Raw genomic sequence first — 20158 nt, 5'->3', positions numbered from 1 at the left:
CGTAACGGCCCTCTGTGAATACGGACTGCTTATCTGAATTGCGAAATATCCGCAAGCGGTGCAGTCTGGGGTTCAACCAACACACAGGGCTGGCGCAACTGGCTAGCTAGCTGACCACTTGAAATGGTACCTTTTATCTTTTTTATTTATCAACAATTGTAGTGTTATACTCTAGTATAAAACATTGAGTGAACGTTAAGTGTTTTTGTTTAGATGATATCCGTGGCGGTAACACAGTACATTGTCTTTTACAGGAGTGTTTATTTCAGTTTGTGTGTGCTAGCAGCTAGCGCTAAGTTTGCTGTGTTAGCTTCGCCTTCCTATCTCTAAGGAGAGGTTGTAGCGAGGTAATGTATCTCAGCTTGGCTCACCTTGGAAGTGATGTAACAGTAGCCAAATAACCCGGTTAAGCCTAGTTATATCAACTGGACATGTACGGCTGTTGTCAGACCTACACCGTGTGTTTAATGTTGGCTCACCTGTCAGGCCTGTTTTTGTCTGTCAAAAGTCTCCAGGCTGCTTCGTGTTGGCTAATTTCGCGTTAGCTAAGTTTGGGGCTTCGTTTCCCCTGCTATTGCTCACAGTTTTATAGCTAGCTCATGATTCAATGAAATGTTAGTAGCGTTAATTCCTCTGTATTTGGACACACAAGGCCTACTAAAGACTCAACACTTCCTTAATGTTATATTGGTAACAAAACACGGACAGTGGTCGTGCAGGTTAGGAAGGTGTTATAAACAGTAACATTATGGCCTACTGAGATCTTTTGTCTGATTTATAAGTGTTAATGTCTCATAACTTGTTTACAAGCTAGAAAAAGCCACAGAGTTAGCTTCCCTGTTTAAAGTAACTGTAACATTTTGTGAAAATGCCACTGCCAAGCTCTCATCCTCAATTGGATAACAAATCAGTTTGTCTTTGACATGTTGACTGAATTTCATGCCCATTGCTTTTTGCAGGACGTGTTCTTAATGATCCGGCGTCACAAGACTACAATCTTCACAGATGCCAAGGAGTCCACCACTGTCTATGAGCTGAAGCGTATTGTTGAAGGAATCCTTAAAAGACCACCAGAGGACCAGCGGCTCTACAAAGTGAGTTTATCAAAGACAAACTCCCTCATGTCACATAGGTGACAGCATCATATGGAATAATTATACAGATTTGTTAATGTACCAAGTACCTGCAGTGAACCATGTTACTGTAACTAAAATGTTTTCTGTCCATATTCATTCAAGTGAATTCATATATGTTTTATGGGCATTCTGTGACATTTTCCACTCGTTGTTCTACAGGATGACCAGTTGCTAGAGGACAGCAAAACTCTGGGTGACTGTGGATTCACCAACCAGACTGCCAGACCTCAGGCCCCAGCTACAGTTGGTCTGGCTTTCCGCATAAACGGTATGACGAGTTTATGTTGTTTATGTGCTTGGACAACTTGGTGGTGTTTTCATTTTTCCCCTCTCGTGTCTTTATGTTTCTTTCCATCTATTCCTTGCTGTTTTGGTAATGATTCTACAAGTCTTATTTTTGTCATATTTGTTTGGCTAAATAATTTTATGTCACTGATGATTTGTAGATAGATAGATAAGCTTTATTTCGGTGTCACTCCACAACACACAATAAAAATCCAGAGACAATATAAAAATACAATATTCATTACAAAATTACCCGTTCCCCCTTGACAAAATTAAAAGTGTTGGGGACCACTCAAAAAGAGAGTTGTAAATGGTTTGTATGATGGATGGACATGCTCTTGGCTTTGTGGCAAGTTGATCTTCATCAGTAAATGGATTAAATATTATATTGATTATGCTCATGAGAGGTAATATACTGACTTTATCTCAGTCTAACACATGAAGACTGATTGAACTTCATTCTTTTACATATTCGCCCAGAAACACTTGCTACAATAAATGCTCACAGCAGCGGTGTTGTGACATGACTGATTAAGCCATGTGCAGCTCTCTCGTCATGACACAGCTAATGTTTCCTCGTCTCCTCTGCCCACCAGATGAGATGTTTGAGCAGCTGCACGTTGAGGCCTTCTCCAGCCCCCCAGAACTCCCCGATGTGATGAAGCCCCAGGACTCCGGTAGCACTGCCAACGAACAGGCGGTGCAGTGATAGCAGGGAGAGGAAAACGGGCGACGGAGTGAAGGATGGAAATGGGTGTGTGTGGATTAACTGCAGTGGAGAAGTAGCGGGGTGAAGGATATGTAATATAATTTCATTTGATGGATGGGAACATTGTAGGTAACCAAGCCTATCCATGTTACCTTCATGCTATCATCCCAGCATCCCCCACAGTTTGCTTAAAAAACAAAAAATATTTTTTAACTCCTTATGATTTCCACATCACATGCAGTTCTGCTCCTTGATCTTGCTCCTCAGCACCAACCGGCTCAAACTTTTTGAGGAAGTAGGTTGGTTTGGAAAGTATGAGTGTGTGTGTATGTATGTGTGTGTGCGTGTGCGTGTGTGTGAGTTAATTATTATCATTAATATTTCGGAAAAAAAAGGTGAAGGCCTAGTCGTGTCACAGTGCTCTAGAAGTAACATGCATGGATAAGGAGTCCAGTGTCTGAATCTGCAAACTGCATGAACAAACTGAAAACAATGGCTTTATTTTCACAGAAACAGATGAACCTTCAGCTGATAAGTTTCCTTGGTCTAGTTCTGCCAGTTTTGTTGTACATTTAAGATTTGATTTCATACCAGGAGAAAACATCTTTATGATAAATATGTTACTTTTATTTGTTGTTGATGTCGTCATTTTGTTTCTTCAGTATGTTTTACTCGTCCGTTCTATGTCGTACGTTTCATGCACTGAGACCAAAGGCAGGTTCCTCTTCGACAGCAGAGGGATTTTCTGGTCAGAGGACAATCTGTCTGTGACATACAGTAAACACAGGAGGAGCATTTCCTTTGTGTTTAACTTTGATTTGAAAATGCATACATCACCTGTCACCAACACCACATGGCTCCTTCCCCTATTCACATAAACATAGCCTGTAACTGTACACTTGCTTAATTAAAAGTTTTTCCTGTTTTGTTTTTTACGCTGCTGGCTGATTTTTATTGTAGACAGAGATTTATGTCAACATCTCAGGAGAGTAACTGAATTTAAACTCTATCTACCATAGGTCTTCCTCAGAGCAGACATTTTGACTTGTCATCAAAGGAAGAAGACACGCAATAATTGCTCTGTCTCAGTGAGTGGTGACAGTGAGCCAGCTCACTACAGGGACGCTGACACTGGGGCAGCTGAATTAAATTAAGCCACTGTTAATTGTATTATGTACACCTGCGCTTTTCCTACTGTAACATGTCACATTGTCTATAGTGAAGTGGGTCGAACACACAGAGATAATGTCTTTGATACTTTTTGCTGCCAATATGGGGAACATTGGGATTTTGATAGGCGGTTACTGCTTGTTATTTTAAACAAGGCGACTTCTCTCAGGTCCCAAAAGTCCCAGATAAGTTTTTTTTTTTTTTTTTTTTTAATTTAACAGTCATCACAAGAGAAGCAAAAGTGAAATGAATTTCAGTAACGCTGACTCAGCGTTAATGAAACTCATCCTCCCCCCACAACAGACATTCGAAAATACGATGTTTAAAAATTACAACAACAAAATTGATAACATTAATAAAGTTAAAAATGGGGATACAATGCATGCCTTGGACCTTAAATATATATTACTAGTAGGGCTATTAGTCCAGTTTTAGTTGTTGTTAATTTGACATTTATAGCTTTTTGTGCTAGAACAACTTAAAATATCTGCTGCGTAATCTGTCATAAAGCCTTGGGGCCCTTTCCACTGCCAAAAGCCAAAATAGTGTAGTTTCTCAAACGGTGCATTTTCCTAAATAAACTTGTGTTCCAAAAGATTGTCTAACAAAATTACTCACAGAAAACCTGAGGGAGGTAGGACTAATAAAGCAGCCATCCCTTTGTGTGTAGACTGAAGGAGTTTTTGCTCCTTGTAGTTGTTTTTCATGGGGAGAAAATCCACATTCATCAATCAGTGTAAAAAGAACGAACAAAAGTTTACATTCAATTAGCCTACTTTAGGAAGGAAGAGGAGGAGCAATTACAGCAAACACTATCTGGGAATGTGTATACTGTGTTAACATACACTTTTAAAATTGTGAATTTCAATTTTTTTTCCACAGGGAGGAGAAAGGTTTTGATTTTGGACAATAATGCAGGGAATTTGCTTGATTTTAATATAAATACTTGAAAATAAATAGAATATATAATAAATATAAAATGATATTATATATGGTAAAATAGAAATTTAATGACAGTTGAATGAATCAACAAAATTGTTAAAGCTTCTTTAAAATTAGATAATATTTAAATAAATTAATAAAATAATATTTTCTAACTTATACAAAAATGAATCCTGTCTATGGACCATATGATAAAAAGTTTCACACAGGCTGCACCGTGAAACCAAACAAGCTCATTTTTTAAAAAGGGTGTTGCCTCCCGGGTTATTTCCTGTAAAAGACCATTTTTTCCAATATTTTATTCTGACACAAGTTCATAAGTAGATATCGTTGCAGCAGCAGCAGCAGCAGCAGCTCGTCCAGTTGTAGTTCCTTCAATTTGTCTCCCAAATAAGGACTAGGAATGTCCAGGATGACGTCTTGTGTCCGGGGTATGCGGGGTTTGTAACCACATTTATTTAACTACGCCTTCTCCGGTCTGAGGTCCTGGTAGGCATTACACAGGAAGACAGTCGTGTAGGAAAAAGAAACGGGACGCCCTCCTCCTCCTCCTCCTCCTCCCTTTCCTCCTCCTCCTCCTCCTCCTCCTCTCTCGGCGGATAACGGTGTCCGAGAAGTTACCGAGGACCGACGCAGACAATAGTACCGAGGCTCGTCTCTCTGGCCTTTGATACTCGCCCATCACTACTACTTGATGCTGCCCGCGTCCGCGTCCTGTCACATAAAAGAGGGAAACGCTCGGCTGAAACCGCACCATGGAGGATTTGGGTGAGTATTTCTCCCGTTTGTCTAGCCTGCTTTTAACTGCATGTTGGGATATCTTGAGGGGATCTTTGGGAAGGGGTGGTGTGCCCAAACAGAGGAAGTAAGGTCCCTGTTGATTCTGGCAGCTTTGGCTTTACCCTTTTTTCTTCATAGGGACATGTATGAAGCTGTAATGTAATGAGTTTTATTGAATGCCATAGGGTGTTAAGAATAAGCTGACTTCCAACTTCTCATTGAAGGTTTTTATCTTCAGATGACAGCGTATCATATCTATGAAGACTAATCCTCCTTGTTATAATGCTCTTCTCATCCTCTCCACAGTGTTTTCATTCTGTAGAGATGTTGAATGTTTTATTTGAAGAAGTGTGTTTTTGTCAGGCTACACATGCACACATAGTCACACAGGTAACACAAGAATACACTGTAATACAATAAGGGTCTATATCTGCTCGACCGCCGTGGAGCGTTTCATGCATGCATGGGCGGCAAATTCAATAAATTCTTTGTAAATTAGATTTAAAGGGGTCCACAGCAGGTCGCCTCCATCCATTAATATCAACAAATCAGGGATGGAGAGGCATCCGCATAATGTTAAACAGAGTGCCTTCCATTTTGAAGGGTAGGAAACATGAAAGAGGACAGTGTCCAGCATCCAGGAGGAGTCTGTCTTTCTACTGATAAAGATGTGGAGAGGGAAGTTTTTGTTTTTTTCTTTCTTTTCCTCTCTTTCTCAGAACAACATTATGAGATGCTTTGTGTGTGTGTGTGTGTGTGTTTGGGAATAGCAGTGTTGGAAAGGCCCAGAAATAGCCCAGGGCAACATTGCTATTTCAAAAAGCCACAAGAGTTCAATGAAAATAGAAAGGGCTCTTTTTGCTTCAACTGCCCAATTTGCTCGCTCAGGAACTCAAAGTCCATTTCAGAAACTCAGGAATTTATGCTTTTCGAGCAATTCTATAAGGAAAGGCCTGATGTTGCCAAGGCACATCTGGATTGGATTGCACACACTGAGACGGAGCGACTGGGCTGAGCGTTATAGCGAGGCAGTGGCCATGTTCAGGACGCTCAGTTTATGCTGCTGCCCCGACACTGTTGTAAGTTTATGCATCGGATCTGGCGAGGCTTTCGGTGAGAGAGACCACTTGTTACAGAGGTCTTTGGCCAAGACAAACAACTCGGCAGGCAACTCTAAATATGGTCATAATTCCCATTGAGAGAGGTTCAACTCCTTATATGAGCAGTTCAGTCTGTACAAGTATGTGTGTGTGTCTGTGTGTGTGTGTATATGTGTGTGTGTAAGAGACTGAGACACACAGCAAGGAGGAGGAGGAGGGCAAGTAGTATATGCACAAGGTTCTCACCACATGCTCGTACCAGACGTGTGAATCATCTGGGACAGAAGTGACCGCCGGGATGAGCTCAGGCCTTCTGTGAAGCGTCCGGTTGTGTTTATGTTTAACATGTCTACCACGACCGTGGTGGCCACACAGATGTTTGAAACACAACTGTACCAGAGTGGAGGGAACAACTGGTTCAAACACTCATCAGACAACCATGATATCAGTTTGTAAAGGAAACAAGAATGTCAATGTGATTGTTGAGCGTGAAAACAACAGTTAGACGCCAACGGCACATTATTAATGTGGGCTCCAGACCCTTTATCACTCCAGGTCCTGCCTCTGTCGTCCTGCTGACGTGTAGTCAGGGTCGTTGTCTAGGGCAGGGGTTCTCAACTTGTCTCACTCTGGGACCCACATTTTCCCATGGTCATTCAGTCGCGACCCACTTTTATAGAATTCAAACCAAGATTTTTTTTAAAGCCTTTAAAAACTCATTTTGCTCTTTATTGAGCAAAGTGCATTTCAGAGCACATGAATGAAACTGAGGAGGACCATGACACAAAATGGAGACCAACAAAACGATATATTTGACTTCTAATGCATCTCTGCATTCAGAGCATATTCACAAAAGTGAATAAATATCAAATTGCACAAAATAAAGACCCACAAAACAAAACAAGATTCACTGCATTCAGGCCACATTAATAAGAAACTGATATCTTTGCATTCAGAGCAAATAATAAGAATCTGAGGAGGACCATTACAACTGCATGTGTTCACGTGACGCGTGCCTTTCAATATGAGTTATTTTTCAAAATAAAAGACATGTCCAACATCAGATGTGCATTAAATATTATTTACTTTTTTGACCAGCTGTCCGCAATCCATCCAGAACGGGTCCGCGACCCACTTTTGGGTCCCGACCCACCAGTTGAGAACCACTGGTCTAGGGGAGAAAGGTGATGATAACTCTAGGGGCCCAGCGCCCAGTGGGGCCCATAAAAAAACCCCAGTAGTCTAATCTTTGTATGACTGATTTATTCTGTATAAGACCCTGACTAATACTCATAGTAATGCTGCATTAGCATCAAAACAAAGTAGGCTAAATAAAAAATGATAATACATACGTAGTCTAAGAAAAAAAGATGGAAAAGTTAGGGGGTAGGGGCCCACTTTAGTATTCTTTAAGGGGGCCCAGAATTCCTAGCAACGGCCCTGCGTGTAGTTATTCCTCCGTCCTGAACGGGTTTCACGCCAGGATCTAGATCGGTGATACCCAACCGGAGGTACTTGAGCTCCAGAGGTGTCTTCAGCGGGTTGCTAGGAGATCTATTTATCGTCACAATAAGTGATGAACAACAACAACAACCCCAGTGCACAGGACATGCTTTCCACCCACATCAGTCAGCTGTATCAGCTTGAAAGAACATGAGACCGTTCCTGAAAACCAATCAGGAGAGGTCGAAACAGATCGCAAAAACACATGATCCAATCTGATGACAAAAACAGATAAAGAGACAAAACCTTAACGTCAACAATCCTAAGTTACTGTGTCCTGTGTGAAGAAACGACACGGAGCATGACGGACTTTTTGCCTCTTCATTAAAACTCTAACAATGTCCACTGTTATCTAGTGTATTTAAACGGTCATGACACCAATTTTACTCAATAAGATCAGTTTATAAGTCATGAGGAGTATTGTTTCAGTCTGCACAACAGTAGCATAATGAATTCACATCACGTTGGAGTGACCGTGATTACATGTGCAATTATGAGACTAGAAATTAGACTAGAAACTAGAAATGTTTGATTTTTCTGAAAGCTTTAAATATTTGCTGAACAAATTGAATGTATATGGGTGAAACAAAGTCAGGACGTTTTGGTCTTTGACTGTTTTGAACAACCCGTTTTTAAAAAAATGTTTGATTGCCCCTTTTATTTATTTAAAGGGACAACGAGGAGTTTCTATTTGGTTATAAAAAAAGTCTCACGTTAATGTGGATGAATCTACGTTACCCACACTTGTTAATGGGCCCATTTTAGATAAATATATTGTTTTGTCTCTATCGTTATTTTGTTATTATTAGTGGTGGTGGAAATGCTGGTCGAGCCGACCAGCGTTTCTTTACTTTCGGTTTCGTGGCAGGTCATGAGAATAACGCCGCCGAATCGCTGTTTATGGTCGGAACTACGACGGTATCTGATCGTCTTCGAACCTCTGACTTTAATTCTTGATGAATGAAAACATGAGTCTGTCTTGCACCGGTCAAAGAATTTCACGGTGCGCACGGAGGCTCATAAATGTAGTGTGAAAACGCTTTGCTTTTCCAAAACTCCTCGTTGTCCCTTTAATTTAACCTTTATTTACCCAGGCAAGCAATTAAGAACAATTTCTTATTTACAAATGCAGCCTGAACCAAAGAGCAAAGACGCTTTGAGGGGGGAGGGGGAGGGGGGTGCTGTGTGTGATTATCCTTTAATTGTGTTAAACATCCTATTTAAAATCGGCTTTGTAATTCAATGAGTGGTCTCAAACATGTGTTATTGGAGCTCATCTGACAGAGGACCTGATTGAGCTCTTCATTAAGAAGTGTGGTTGATTATGTCCCCATTCATTTCATCTGGGGAAAAGCAGCGGTTCGTTAGTTAGTGTGTTATCAGCTCTGGGAAAAGTGAGCGTTTCCCCAGGAGAAACAATGAGAAGCCATTAAAACTGCCGCCTCCCTCTCTCTCTCTGACTCTCTGTCTCTCTGCTCCAATGCTGAGTTTGTAACGGCTCATGTTCAGTCCACCTCTCACACACTCTGCTTTGGCCTTTTAGTCGCATGTTCATGGACATTGTCAGCGCTGAATGATGTCATACAGCTGCTCGGTGGAAAGCTTGAGAGAGTTTAGTTTCTGAGCAGCTTCCACTTCAGTGTGGAACGACTGTGTTTAGGACTGGAGCCGGTGTGTGTGTAGGGGGGGGGATTAGATATCAGTTGCCAAAACACTTCCTCCTCTGCTTCCTCTTCATACTGGCATGTCTCGGGATATGAATGCAGAAATGTTTTGTGTGTGTTTCTTTATAACTGCACTGTGTCCATGGATTATCTTTGTGGTTATGCAGCTCTCTGACTGTCTCTGTCCTCTGACTGATTAGTGTGTCGGGGGGGGGGGACGCTTGTTGTCCTCCTCGTGTCATGTACCGGTCACACACAGGCTGTCTGTCTCTCCTTTAGGAGTGCCTGAGCCACCTAACTACCCTCTCAGTCCTCGTATTGTTGTGTTTGGTACGTAACTGTCTGTGCATGTGTTTGTACGTGTTTTAACCCCATGTGTTTGTCTGTCTGTCATCCAGTGTGTCGCTGCATCCATTCCTTAATTGTTATGTCTTTTCGTAGGGATGTCACGATTACAGATTTTCTTGGTACGATTATTGTCAGAGAATTATTGCGATTATCACAATTATTATGTATTACTGTAATTAATTTTACAGCACTATTAATGTGTAAAATCAAATAGTTAAAAATACCATACTGGGGCGGCGTTTAGCTCACTTGGTAGAGCTGCTGCCCCATGTTGAGGCTATAGTCCTCACTGCAGGCGGCCCGGTTCGAATCCCGCATCAGGCAGCCCTTTCCTGCATGTCATTCCCCCTATCTGCTTCCCCATTTCCTGTCACTCTCTTCACTGTGCTGTCAATTAAAGGCATTAAAAGCCCAAAAATATTCTTTAAAAAATCATAATCATCATAGATACCAAATGTTTAAAGCAGAAGTAAGCGATCCGGTCATTTTGGCTAACTTCTTGTCAGCCGATGGAGTTAGCAGTCCCCGCCCTCGTCCCTACGTCACCACATTCACGCGCATCCCTTGGCTGCACACACAGAGAGGACCGCCCCTTTATGCCGTTCTCTCTCCTCATTGGATAAAGGTTGTAGGATACAAGGAAAGTTTTCTCCTGGGCTTACAGCAGAGCAGAGTGACTGACAGACCCGTGTTTCAGACCAAACACTCTATATAAGTGATTGCTGTCGGAAGATATAACTATTTAAGACTTATATTAACACAAACATTCAGCTTACTTCTGCTTTAAGTTAATTTTAATCTTTTTTTTAAATTACAAATGACACTCTAGCATTTAAATTCCTACCAATTCAATGTTACATTAGGTAAATGGACCAGTATCTGTACATTTACCTTTACTTTGGCGCCACATCTGCCAACACAGTTCATACATAATCTTTTTTTTTTTTAAGTGACGGTATTTAGGAATCTTTGCGATCAATTAATTGTGGCGCTGCGCAAGTAATTGTGACATCCCTAGTCTTTTGATATGCCTTTAACCTCCCCAAAAAAAAATGAAACCCCTACTAAATACACACTTACATAATGGGAAGTTGTAAACTGTGTTTTTATTCCCGTTACATCTCAGAGGAGGTTAAATCGAAATCAACTGGACTTAGTTATTGGTCTGGGAAGACGTTTTACCTCTCATCCAAGAGGCTTCATCAGTTCATGTACGCATCTGACCAGGCTGGGACAAAGTCCGACCAAAACTAAGTCCAGTTGCTTTCGATTTAACCTCCTTTGAGATACTATGACCTGGACAAATGAGAATATGCACAGGCCTATTCCCGTTACAAATCAACCTAAGCTAAACTGAATATTTAATCCATCCAAACTTCCATCACATCCATGCTGTCGTGCGTTACATGGTTATTTCTCTCTTACTCAGTGTCTTTCCCGCTCTCTCACCTCCAGACGCTCTCCTTGCTGATCTGGAGAACACCGGCTCTCCTCTGGCTCGATGTCCGGTGCTGCTCACCTCCGAGCCGCCTCAAAATGCCGATGCCGCCGCCCAGGACCCGGCCCAGAGCCGGCCGCCACCGCCCGCCTACACCCCACAGCAGGTAGGCCATCCACAGAGCCTGAAAAACAAATTTTCTTCTCTGTATTACCCATACAGATGGATTGTGCATGTGTTTTGCCTCTCAGACTGTCTCTGCTGCAATGAAGTCCTCCCAGAACTCCAACCCAGACAAATTATACAGGTAACTGATGCTTTTTAACCTATTTTCCCAGTTCACTGTAATGTATTTCTTGATTTTCATGATTATCAGAGTCTATGTTTCTGTGAATATGAATCAAGATTCACATTTTTGATCAAACAGAGTGAGAAAAATATTTTCCCAAACATAGTAAGGAATCAAGTACAAAAGAAATGCATTCGTCATCTCTAGGCCAATTTCGTTAATGACCGTTTTTAGATCTTAAACCACCATCGTGGCCCAATAAGAGTCCTCAGCTGCCCTGTGACTCCTTAATGAATAGACATGGTTCAAAGAGTCACCTATGATTCATGACAAAGTGACCACGATGAAATCCACCCACATTAGTGACAGAGTGGTTTATAATGGGTCTAATCTTTCTTACAGCACAGTGTGTAAACCACGCTCTCCCCGCACGGCAGATCCTCCTCCAGCCTTCTCCTCCTCCTCGCTGCTGGGAGGAGGTCTGAGTGAACTGGACCATCTGTTACAGGAGCTCAACGCCACACAGTTCAACATCACAGGTTAGTTAATGTGTGTGTGCGTGTGTGTTTTCTACATCCCTTTGTTTAACTCTTTTAAATATTTTCTAATGACTTTGTTTTCATCTTCAGATGAGATCCTGGCCCAGTTCCCTTCTTCTAAGAAAGATGAGAAGATTAAGGATAAAGGCACAACCTCCTCCCCCAGGTAGCACATTTAAGAAACTACAGTAGAGTCTCTACAAGTTAAATTAGTTAATTAGAAAGTTGACGTCTACTTGCTCACACACACACACACACACACACACACACACACACACACACACACACACACACACACACACACACACACACACACACACACACACACACACACACACACACACACACACAGTTTGTTTTTTGCCCTGGGTGGCCGAGCTACAAATAAGATTATGCAAGAGCTCTAATTTATCTCATTGTGTGTGAGCAATCTAATTAATTAAATGTTAAATATTATGCTTCATGACAAAGGTTTGCAACATGCATAGATGGATCATGTGGTTCTCTCAAAACATTTTTTGACATATACCAAAGCTTAGTTTTAGTGTGTTGTTGAATTAGCAGTCGTCTATAAACTCAATAAACATTCAATAAAACAAGTCACCGCCTGGGTTTTATTCTATATTATGCAGGTCTAGGTGGAATTGGGTATTTTGCACATTTTTTAAAACAATATTTGTCTTTTGTGTGTCTTAGCTCTGCGAAGCCTTCAGCAACATCAGCCACACTGGAACTGGACAAGCTGATGGCCTCTCTGTCCGACTTCAGAGTCCAGAGCACAGTAAGAGTCCACACACAGCAGCATCAAAGAGTCACAGAGAGACTGAACCTGTCCACGGCCTCACCGTGGGTCCACAGTCTGCCCTTTTTTTTCTGCCGTTCATTCCCAGCTGCTCTGAGCTTTAGCGCAGCTCATTCACTGATTCGCTGTGACTCTGATTCTCGTAGACATTCGCTTGACTCTCACGATGACTCCCCTCGCTCTGTGTGGGCTGGCCACAGCTCATGCCTCCTGGTATAAATCAGTCACCAGATATGGTCTGAGGATGGAAATTAGTCTTGGTGGAGATATTTTCCTGCATCAAAAAATAGCTTCAGATAGTTGGAAGTCAGAGTTATAGATCTACATTTGGTGTGGGATATAATATGGTTATTCTCCTTTTCGGTGAGTCAGCAAAGGAAGTGGTGGAGTCATTATAAGGTTGCGTGGTTCCAGTGTGCACCCCAGCTGTGGCTTATGAACAAACATGAGCACAGTGTTATGGAAACAGAGGAAAACACATGATTGGATACCGCTGCCATTAACTTATGACTGATTTAAGTGTTGATATCTACTTTCATTAAAACGCTCTTGTCTGATTTTACTTAGGCAAGTGATTTCCTCCATTTCCCAGGGTTACCACAGAAAGCCAGCAGAGAGCAGCAGTGTAGGCTCATAAAAAACAGTTAACAAAGGTCCTTCAGAGTTAGTTTGTTTATAATCAGGTAATTATTGACTTAAATGAGAAGAACAATTGAAAAATTATAGTTTATAATCTGTAATTTACTGTTTTTGAACACATAAGCCCGAAACACACAAAAAATACCACTGTTGTGAATCAGTGTTTGAGTCATTTTCATTTATCAGTCTTGACAGTCACAGACCAACTGTAGAACAACGATTCACTTTTGGAGAATTGAAATCCCAAAGACAGATGCAGCATGCATCATTTTCCTTTTTTCTCCACCGCCCCCCCACAGCCAGCTGTGCCCATCACTCCGGTGGTGACGGCACCACAGCAGCAGCCTCAGCCTCAGCTACAGCCTCAACCTCAGCCTCAGCCCCAGCCTCAGCCTCAGCCAACGCCACAGCAGCAGCAGCAGCAGCAGCCCATCGCCCCCCCACAGGCCTCATCTGGCGGCTCATTGGACAGCATGCTGGGGCTGCTGCAGTCAGACCTGAGCCGACAAGGAGTTCAAACATCCTCCAAGGGAAACTGTTCAGCCTGCCAGAAGCCAGTAGTAGGACAGGCAAGTTATCAGCACATGTACTGTATGCATATTAAAGGGATAGTAGCATTTTTTTTAAGTGGGGTTGTATGATCTACAAATAGCCCCTAAGTACTTTAATTGCAGTAGAAGACTCTCTGCACTCCTCAGTTATTATTTGGACCTAACCAACTCACGTATCCAGGGTTAGCACCTGCCGATCAGCAGTTGGTTAGGTCCAAATAAAAACTGTGTTTTTCCTGCACTTTGAAGGGCTGGAAAAAATTATATTATAGCGAACAATGGAACTGTGTATTTTTTTTCAGGTAAACCCTCTTTTAGGCCACGAAAATAGGCCGTTTCTTTGGGTCTGTTCACAACACTGTATGTTGTAAATCTCTGGGCAGGGCTATGGGCTGGCGTTGCTAACGGGAGGAGTGCAGAGAGTCTTCTACTGCAATTAAAGTACTTAGGGGCTATTTGTAGATCATACAACCCCACTCTAAAAAAAATGCTACTATCCCTTTAATGTGTTTTTTTTTTTTCTGAACTCAAATTGACAACATTATTTTCTGGCGCAGGTGGTGACGGCTCTAGGAAAGGTGTGGCACCCGGAGCATTTTGTCTGCACCGAGTGTGAGGCGGAGTTGGGCAGCCGCAACTTCTTTGAGAAGGACGGACGGCCGTACTGCGAGTCGGACTACTTCACCCTCTTCTCCCCTCACTGTGCACAATGCAACAAGCCCATACTAAATGTGAGACACTTGAACGTACACATGTCTCAATTTGAGTTGATTTTTGACACAAGCAGCTTGAATCAATATCTTCTTTCATTCCCCCTGTTGTTTAGAAAATGGTCACCGCTCTGGACAAGAACTGGCACCCAGAGTGTTTCTGTTGTGTTAAATGCAGCCGGGCATTTGGAGATGAAGGTAATGGTAACACTTAGTGTTTAATCATTGTTTTAAAATGAGATAATGCTCATTAAATTGTTTTTTTTCTACCATATGAACCCCTAAAAGGTTTTAGATTGTGTTCATTACAAAGACAAGTTGAATGTCTCTGTTAAGTCTTTTGCACTGTGTTAAAGGGATAGTTCAACATTTTGGCAAATTGGCCCATTGCCATAATCCCTATAGTCATAGCAGTAGGTTTGTTACCTTTAATTGTCGGTGCAAGCTATTTTTAGAACGGCGGAGCAGAGCTGTGAGTTGCTCAGAGCTACGCTACGGAGGCTAATGAAATTTCTTGGTTTCCCTCATCAAACTCATCAAATACACAATCCAACAACTCCAAAAGCTCTGGTGGACAAGTTGTGACCTGCACATTCACCACGCTATGAGATAATAACAGAACGTTACCAGACAGAGTTGTTTTAGAGGGAAATACAGAGTCTTCTTGCTGAAAAACTGTCCCTGAAGGCAACACGCATCAACGGTTTTGCATGAATTTACCTCAAAAACAACTCTGTCTGGTAACGTTGTGTTATTATCTCATAGCGTGGTGAATGTGCAGGTCACAACTTGTCCACCAGAGCGTTGTGGAGTTGGATTGTGTATTTGATGAGTTTGATGAGGGAAACCAAGAAATTTCATGAGCCTCCATAGCTTAGCTCTGAGCAGCTCGCGGCTCTGCTCCGCCATTCTAAAAAATAGCTTGCACCGACAAATAAAGGGATGAACCTACTGCTATGACTATAGCGATTATGACAATCGGCCAATTTGCCAAAATGTTGAACTATCCCTTTAAAGAGAAACACTTAGAAGAAGAAGAGAAACTCTGAATTGTATTTTCGTGGGAAAACATTACAGGCTGTGAGACAGAAAAAAAGAAATGCTGTCAGCCACTAACAGTTCAAATCAGGAAACCCCTCAGAGCGTTACAGCCAGACTCAAGTTTAATGTACCACAAGGCAGAATAGCTCGGAGCAGCCTCAGACATTGTTTGGCTTTATCCAGTAAATGAGACATTTATCAATGGAGGACTAAAGCTGTGAGTGTGTCTCCTGCAGGTTTCCATGACCGTGATGGCCAGCAGTACTGCCAGCAGTGCTTCTTGACTCTGTTTGCTTCCCGCTGTCAAGGCTGCAGCCAGCCCATCCTGGAAAACTACATCTCAGCTCTCAACTCCCTCTGGCACCCACAGTGCTTCGTATGTAGGGTGAGTGTTTCACCGTGTCCATAAATAATGTCCGTTGTGTTTGCCAAACATTTGCTTGGCCCATGTGTGGCACTGTTGGCACACTGGTAAAATGACTGAGCGTTTGATTGCCGGGTTATCAAGTCTATGCTGAGGAAAGGACAGGTCATGTCATATACAGATGGGCAGGAACTGTAACTATGAGGTGAAATAGGTGATATTTCTGTAACATTTGTGGGGGATTACAATGACATCAAGAGGAATTTACATACTAGTGTTTTAAAGACACAGATACATTTGAATGTTTTGTGAAGAAATAATACGAATTACATTTATGTAGTGATCTTAATCACAAGATATTACTGTAAATAAATAAAATTAAATACAATAAACAGTAGGGCTGGGACGATACGCTTTTCTCCCGATTCGATTCTTCTGCGATTTTTTGTATGCCAATTCGATTTAAAGGGACAACGAGGAGTTTCTATTTGGTTATAAAAAAGTCTCACGTTAATGTGGATGAATCTACGCTACCCACACTTGTTAATGGGCCCATTTTCGATAAATATATCGTTTTGTCTCTATCGTTATTTTCTTATTATTAGTGGTGGCGGAGATGCTGGTCGAGCCGACCAGCTTTCTTTACTTTTACTTACTTTCGTTTTGTGGCGAGTCATGAGAATAACGCCGCCGAATCGCCGTTTATGGTCGGAACTACGACGGTATGTGATCGACTTCGAACCTCTGACTTTAATTGTTGATGATTGAAAACATGAGTCTGACTTGCGCCGGTCAAAGAATTTCACGGTGCGCGGAGGCTCATAAATGTAGTGTGAAAACACTTCGCTTTTCCAAAACTCCTCGTTGTCCCTTTAAATTGCGATTCTACGATATTGCCGATTTTCTCGATTTTTAGTCTGCATTTTTAACACCGGTGAAACAGTTGAATGATTATGATTGTCTACAGACTATTCCAGGAACCATATTTCCCCAAAAAATACACATCACATGTAAGTCAGTTTTTAAGATTTATTCAGCAGCAATATATACTCTATGTTTACTCTCTTTTCAAAAGCCTGGACTGCATAAAAGAGGCAAAAATAAAAGAGTATAGAAAAAACAGGCTTCTGAAACCTTTCTGACAAAAGGAGATATAGACTGAGGTAAACTGCTACATTTAAACATTTATCTGCACACAAACACTGTAGGAGCCTATAAATTAACTACTCAAACTCATTACTCAAAACCTGGACTCTCTGTATGTAAAAAAGGTGAACAAATGCACATTGCACAATATAAAAAATAAATAAATAAATAATAGATTTTTCCCTCACCCCTAATAAACAGACTTTAGTGCATGAACTTTTTAGGTAGTTCATGTCTGAACTCTCTGCTACAGCACTGGAAATGGGTCATGAGACCAACAGACTCATATTTGTTTAATACACACACACTTGACCCACAGCTGCTTCAGGGAAGCTGCTTAATAACAAGCGGATCACTCTGTGGTTGTGATGTGTGCATGTGTGTAATTGTGTAATTGAGTGTGTGTGTGTGTGTGTGTGTGTGTGTGTGTGTGTGTGTGTGTGTGTGTGTGTGTGTGTGAGCAGGGCGTTAGTGAAAAAAGGCAGTAAAAGCACCATATGAAAAAGGTTTAAAAAAGCCTCAAATCTAAAAATAAGTGGGGATGATGTCATGAGAAAGTTTCTAATTACAGTCCCATGAGTCAGTTTTCTCTCTCTGTTTTCTGCCCGTGACTGAATGTCGCTGTGTCTCTTTCCAGGAGTGCTACTGCCCCTTTGTTAACGGCAGCTTCTTCGAACACGAGGGCAAGCCGCTGTGCGAGGCCCACTACCACCAGTCCCGTGGCAGCGTGTGTCAGGCCTGCCAGCAGCCCATCCTGGGCCGCTGCGTCACCGCCATGGGGGCCAAATTCCACCCCCACCATCTCGTGTGTCACTTCTGCCTGAAGCCCCTGAGCAAAGGCTGCTTCAAGGAGCAGGAGAACAAGCCCTACTGCCACCCCTGCTTCATCAAACTCTTTGGTTGAGGACTCAGCAGGACCCCCCCTCCTCCAAAACCCCCATCCTCTTGGTCAGAGAAGCTGTATGACTCTGAGTTCTCAATGTGTGTTTTTTACTGTGGGAATGAGGGTGGAGCTGGTCTCTTTCTTGGTTTTAAGGATATTTGAGTCAACGGGGGGGATGGGAAAAAATAGAAACATTCAACCCTACTCATTTCTGTATCTGAACAGTGGACTGCATTTAGATGGGCAGTATGAAATGTAACTCTACTATTGATTTGACAGACTCAAAATGATGCCAAATAATTTTGTCATGTATGTACATCTTTTGCATACTGTATTGATTCAAATTGAATATTGAAAATTGAATTCTTTTGCCAAAGGTAGAAAAAAAACAGTGTAATGAGTGAAGTTTTAATGTTTCAGTGAAGGACTTGTACTGTTGTGCAACGAAATCCCCTTTAATATATTTGCTTTATATTGCAAAGTTATAAGTGTCACTGCAATTGCTTTTATACATTGTATGCTGACTGCTATATGTTTTTGTGTAACAAACTAAGCTATCATATGTTTAAAGGTAGATATTTTGCATTATTCTTTTACTATTGCTCTATGCAAGTTGCCAAAGAAATAATTCCAAAGAATAAAATAAAGGAAAACACAACTTGATTTGTTGTTTTGTGAATGAATAAAAAAGATCAACTGTAATCAAATGTAAGAAAAAAAAACAACAACTAACATTTTATTGATAAGCAGCTTGATTCACCGAGCTGTGAAGCCTTTCACCTCTCAGCCAGATGCAAGCGGGGCGGGAGCTTGTAGCACTAGTGCCCTCCCCTGGAGCTGTGACACCCTCAACTCCAGTCTCCCTGAAACTGCCAGTTTGCGTCTGCCATTGGTTCACAGAAGTTTGAAGGCAGAAAAACTCAGAAATGCAATTTTGCACTTCCTTTTCTGCTGATATGTCCTCTAACACAAGAAAAATGCCACAGGAACATGTGAAAAGCTCAAAAAACACGGGAGTGGGTCTTTAAAGCAGAAGTAAGCGATCCGGTGGTTTTGGCTAACTTCCTGTCAGCCGATGGAGTTAGCAGTCCCCGCCCTCGTCCCTACGTCACCACATTCACGCGCATCCCTTGGCTGCACACACAGAGAGGACCGCCCCTTTATGCCGTTCTCTCTCCTCATTGGATAAAGGTTGTAGGATACAAGGAAAGTTTTCTCCTCGGCTTACAGCAGAGCAGAGTGACTGACAGACCCGTGTTTCAGACCAAACACTCTATATAAGTGATTGCTGTCGGAAGATATATTTAAAGGTGTACAGAAATGGCCGTTTGTCCTGTTTGTCGCGCCGAGTTGTCACGAGCTGCAACACGAGTTTACCCGAGTGAGGAAAACGAATTTGATTGGTCGTTATCGAGCGGGCGGGATATTCAAAGCTTGGGGCGAGTCCGAGCTCCGTGTGTGTGTGCGTGTCTCAGACGTTTGAATGACGGATGACGGATCCAATATCAGTGGCTGGTGAATCGTGTACAGGCTGACGTATAATCCGTGCGCCTGCATTATCCAATGCGAAAAAAAAAATACACACTTTCATCCCGGATTTACTCAAAAATATAATTTTGCACAAAGTTTGGCCTACAACGTCTGAAAGATGAGTTATCACATTAATTTTATGACCCAAAGTGGGCTCAAATTCAATTTTCTTTTCTGTACACCTTTAAGACTTGTATTAACACAAATATTCCACTTACTTCTGCTTTAACATCTGAACAAAGTTTAGTAAGAATATACAACAAAAATATCACATGAATACGTGTATGTAACTGGAGAGGGAGATACAGATTGTACATAAATCATGATATTTAATATTGAGTTTATTTAACTGGATTTATAGCCAGTGGTTAACAAAAAAGCTTTTGCTATCTCTGAAAAATAAAGGTGAGATTTATTTTGGTCAAACAGGCTTTTTCAGAGCTTTAGTCATCATTTAGACATAAACATTCAATAGAATGAACTTATCCATGTTGTATGGTGTGAAATTGTGTTTTTAAATGATTAAGAACAGACCTACTATAATATTTTTATACTTATTTTAAATGATTTTGCATCTCAATTCTAGTCT

General features: G+C 41.7%; 2 protein-coding genes across 2 annotated transcripts; both read left to right on the top strand.

The window, feature by feature from the left end:
- The first annotated feature begins 42 nt into the window (after positions 1 to 42).
- Positions 43 to 3065, top strand: LOC311002738 (elongin-B). The gene is made up of 4 exons (XM_083994193.1): positions 43 to 126; positions 960 to 1094; positions 1296 to 1404; positions 2018 to 3065. The coding sequence occupies exons 1-4, from the start codon at positions 124 to 126 to the stop codon at positions 2128 to 2130; spliced, it is 360 nt and encodes a 119-aa protein (XP_083850319.1). The 5' UTR covers positions 43 to 123; the 3' UTR covers positions 2131 to 3065.
- A 1770-nt stretch (positions 3066 to 4835) lies between these two features.
- On the top strand, positions 4836 to 18558 carry LOC311002711 (transforming growth factor beta-1-induced transcript 1 protein-like). Its single transcript, XM_083994160.1, has 11 exons — positions 4836 to 5010; positions 11093 to 11241; positions 11327 to 11382; positions 11767 to 11903; positions 11994 to 12069; positions 12600 to 12684; positions 13644 to 13913; positions 14453 to 14626; positions 14722 to 14803; positions 15883 to 16031; positions 17794 to 18558. Exons 1-11 carry the CDS (start codon positions 4998 to 5000, stop codon positions 18058 to 18060), a joined length of 1458 nt encoding a protein of 485 aa, XP_083850286.1. The 5' UTR covers positions 4836 to 4997; the 3' UTR covers positions 18061 to 18558.
- Positions 18559 to 20158: the final 1600 nt, after the last annotated feature.

Source organism: Trachurus trachurus (genome assembly GCF_905171665.1).
Source record: "Trachurus trachurus genome assembly, chromosome: 19".
In the NCBI taxonomy this organism is placed as follows: domain Eukaryota; kingdom Metazoa; phylum Chordata; class Actinopteri; order Carangiformes; family Carangidae; genus Trachurus; species Trachurus trachurus.
Note: the sequence above shows the minus strand (reverse complement) of the source record. Positions and strands in the feature narration are given on the sequence as shown.

Bases quoted from the DNA above. Each gene is read 5' to 3' on its own strand.
- LOC311002738 (XM_083994193.1), top strand. The intron at 1,095-1,295 runs GTGAGTTTATCA...GTTGTTCTACAG, and splicing joins AGGACCAGCGGCTCTACAAA to GATGACCAGTTGCTAGAGGA. The intron at 1,405-2,017 runs GTATGACGAGTT...TCTGCCCACCAG, and splicing joins TCTGGCTTTCCGCATAAACG to ATGAGATGTTTGAGCAGCTG.
- LOC311002711 (XM_083994160.1), top strand. The intron at 13,914-14,452 runs GCAAGTTATCAG...TTTCTGGCGCAG, and splicing joins AGAAGCCAGTAGTAGGACAG to GTGGTGACGGCTCTAGGAAA. The intron at 14,627-14,721 runs GTGAGACACTTG...CCTGTTGTTTAG, and splicing joins GCAACAAGCCCATACTAAAT to AAAATGGTCACCGCTCTGGA.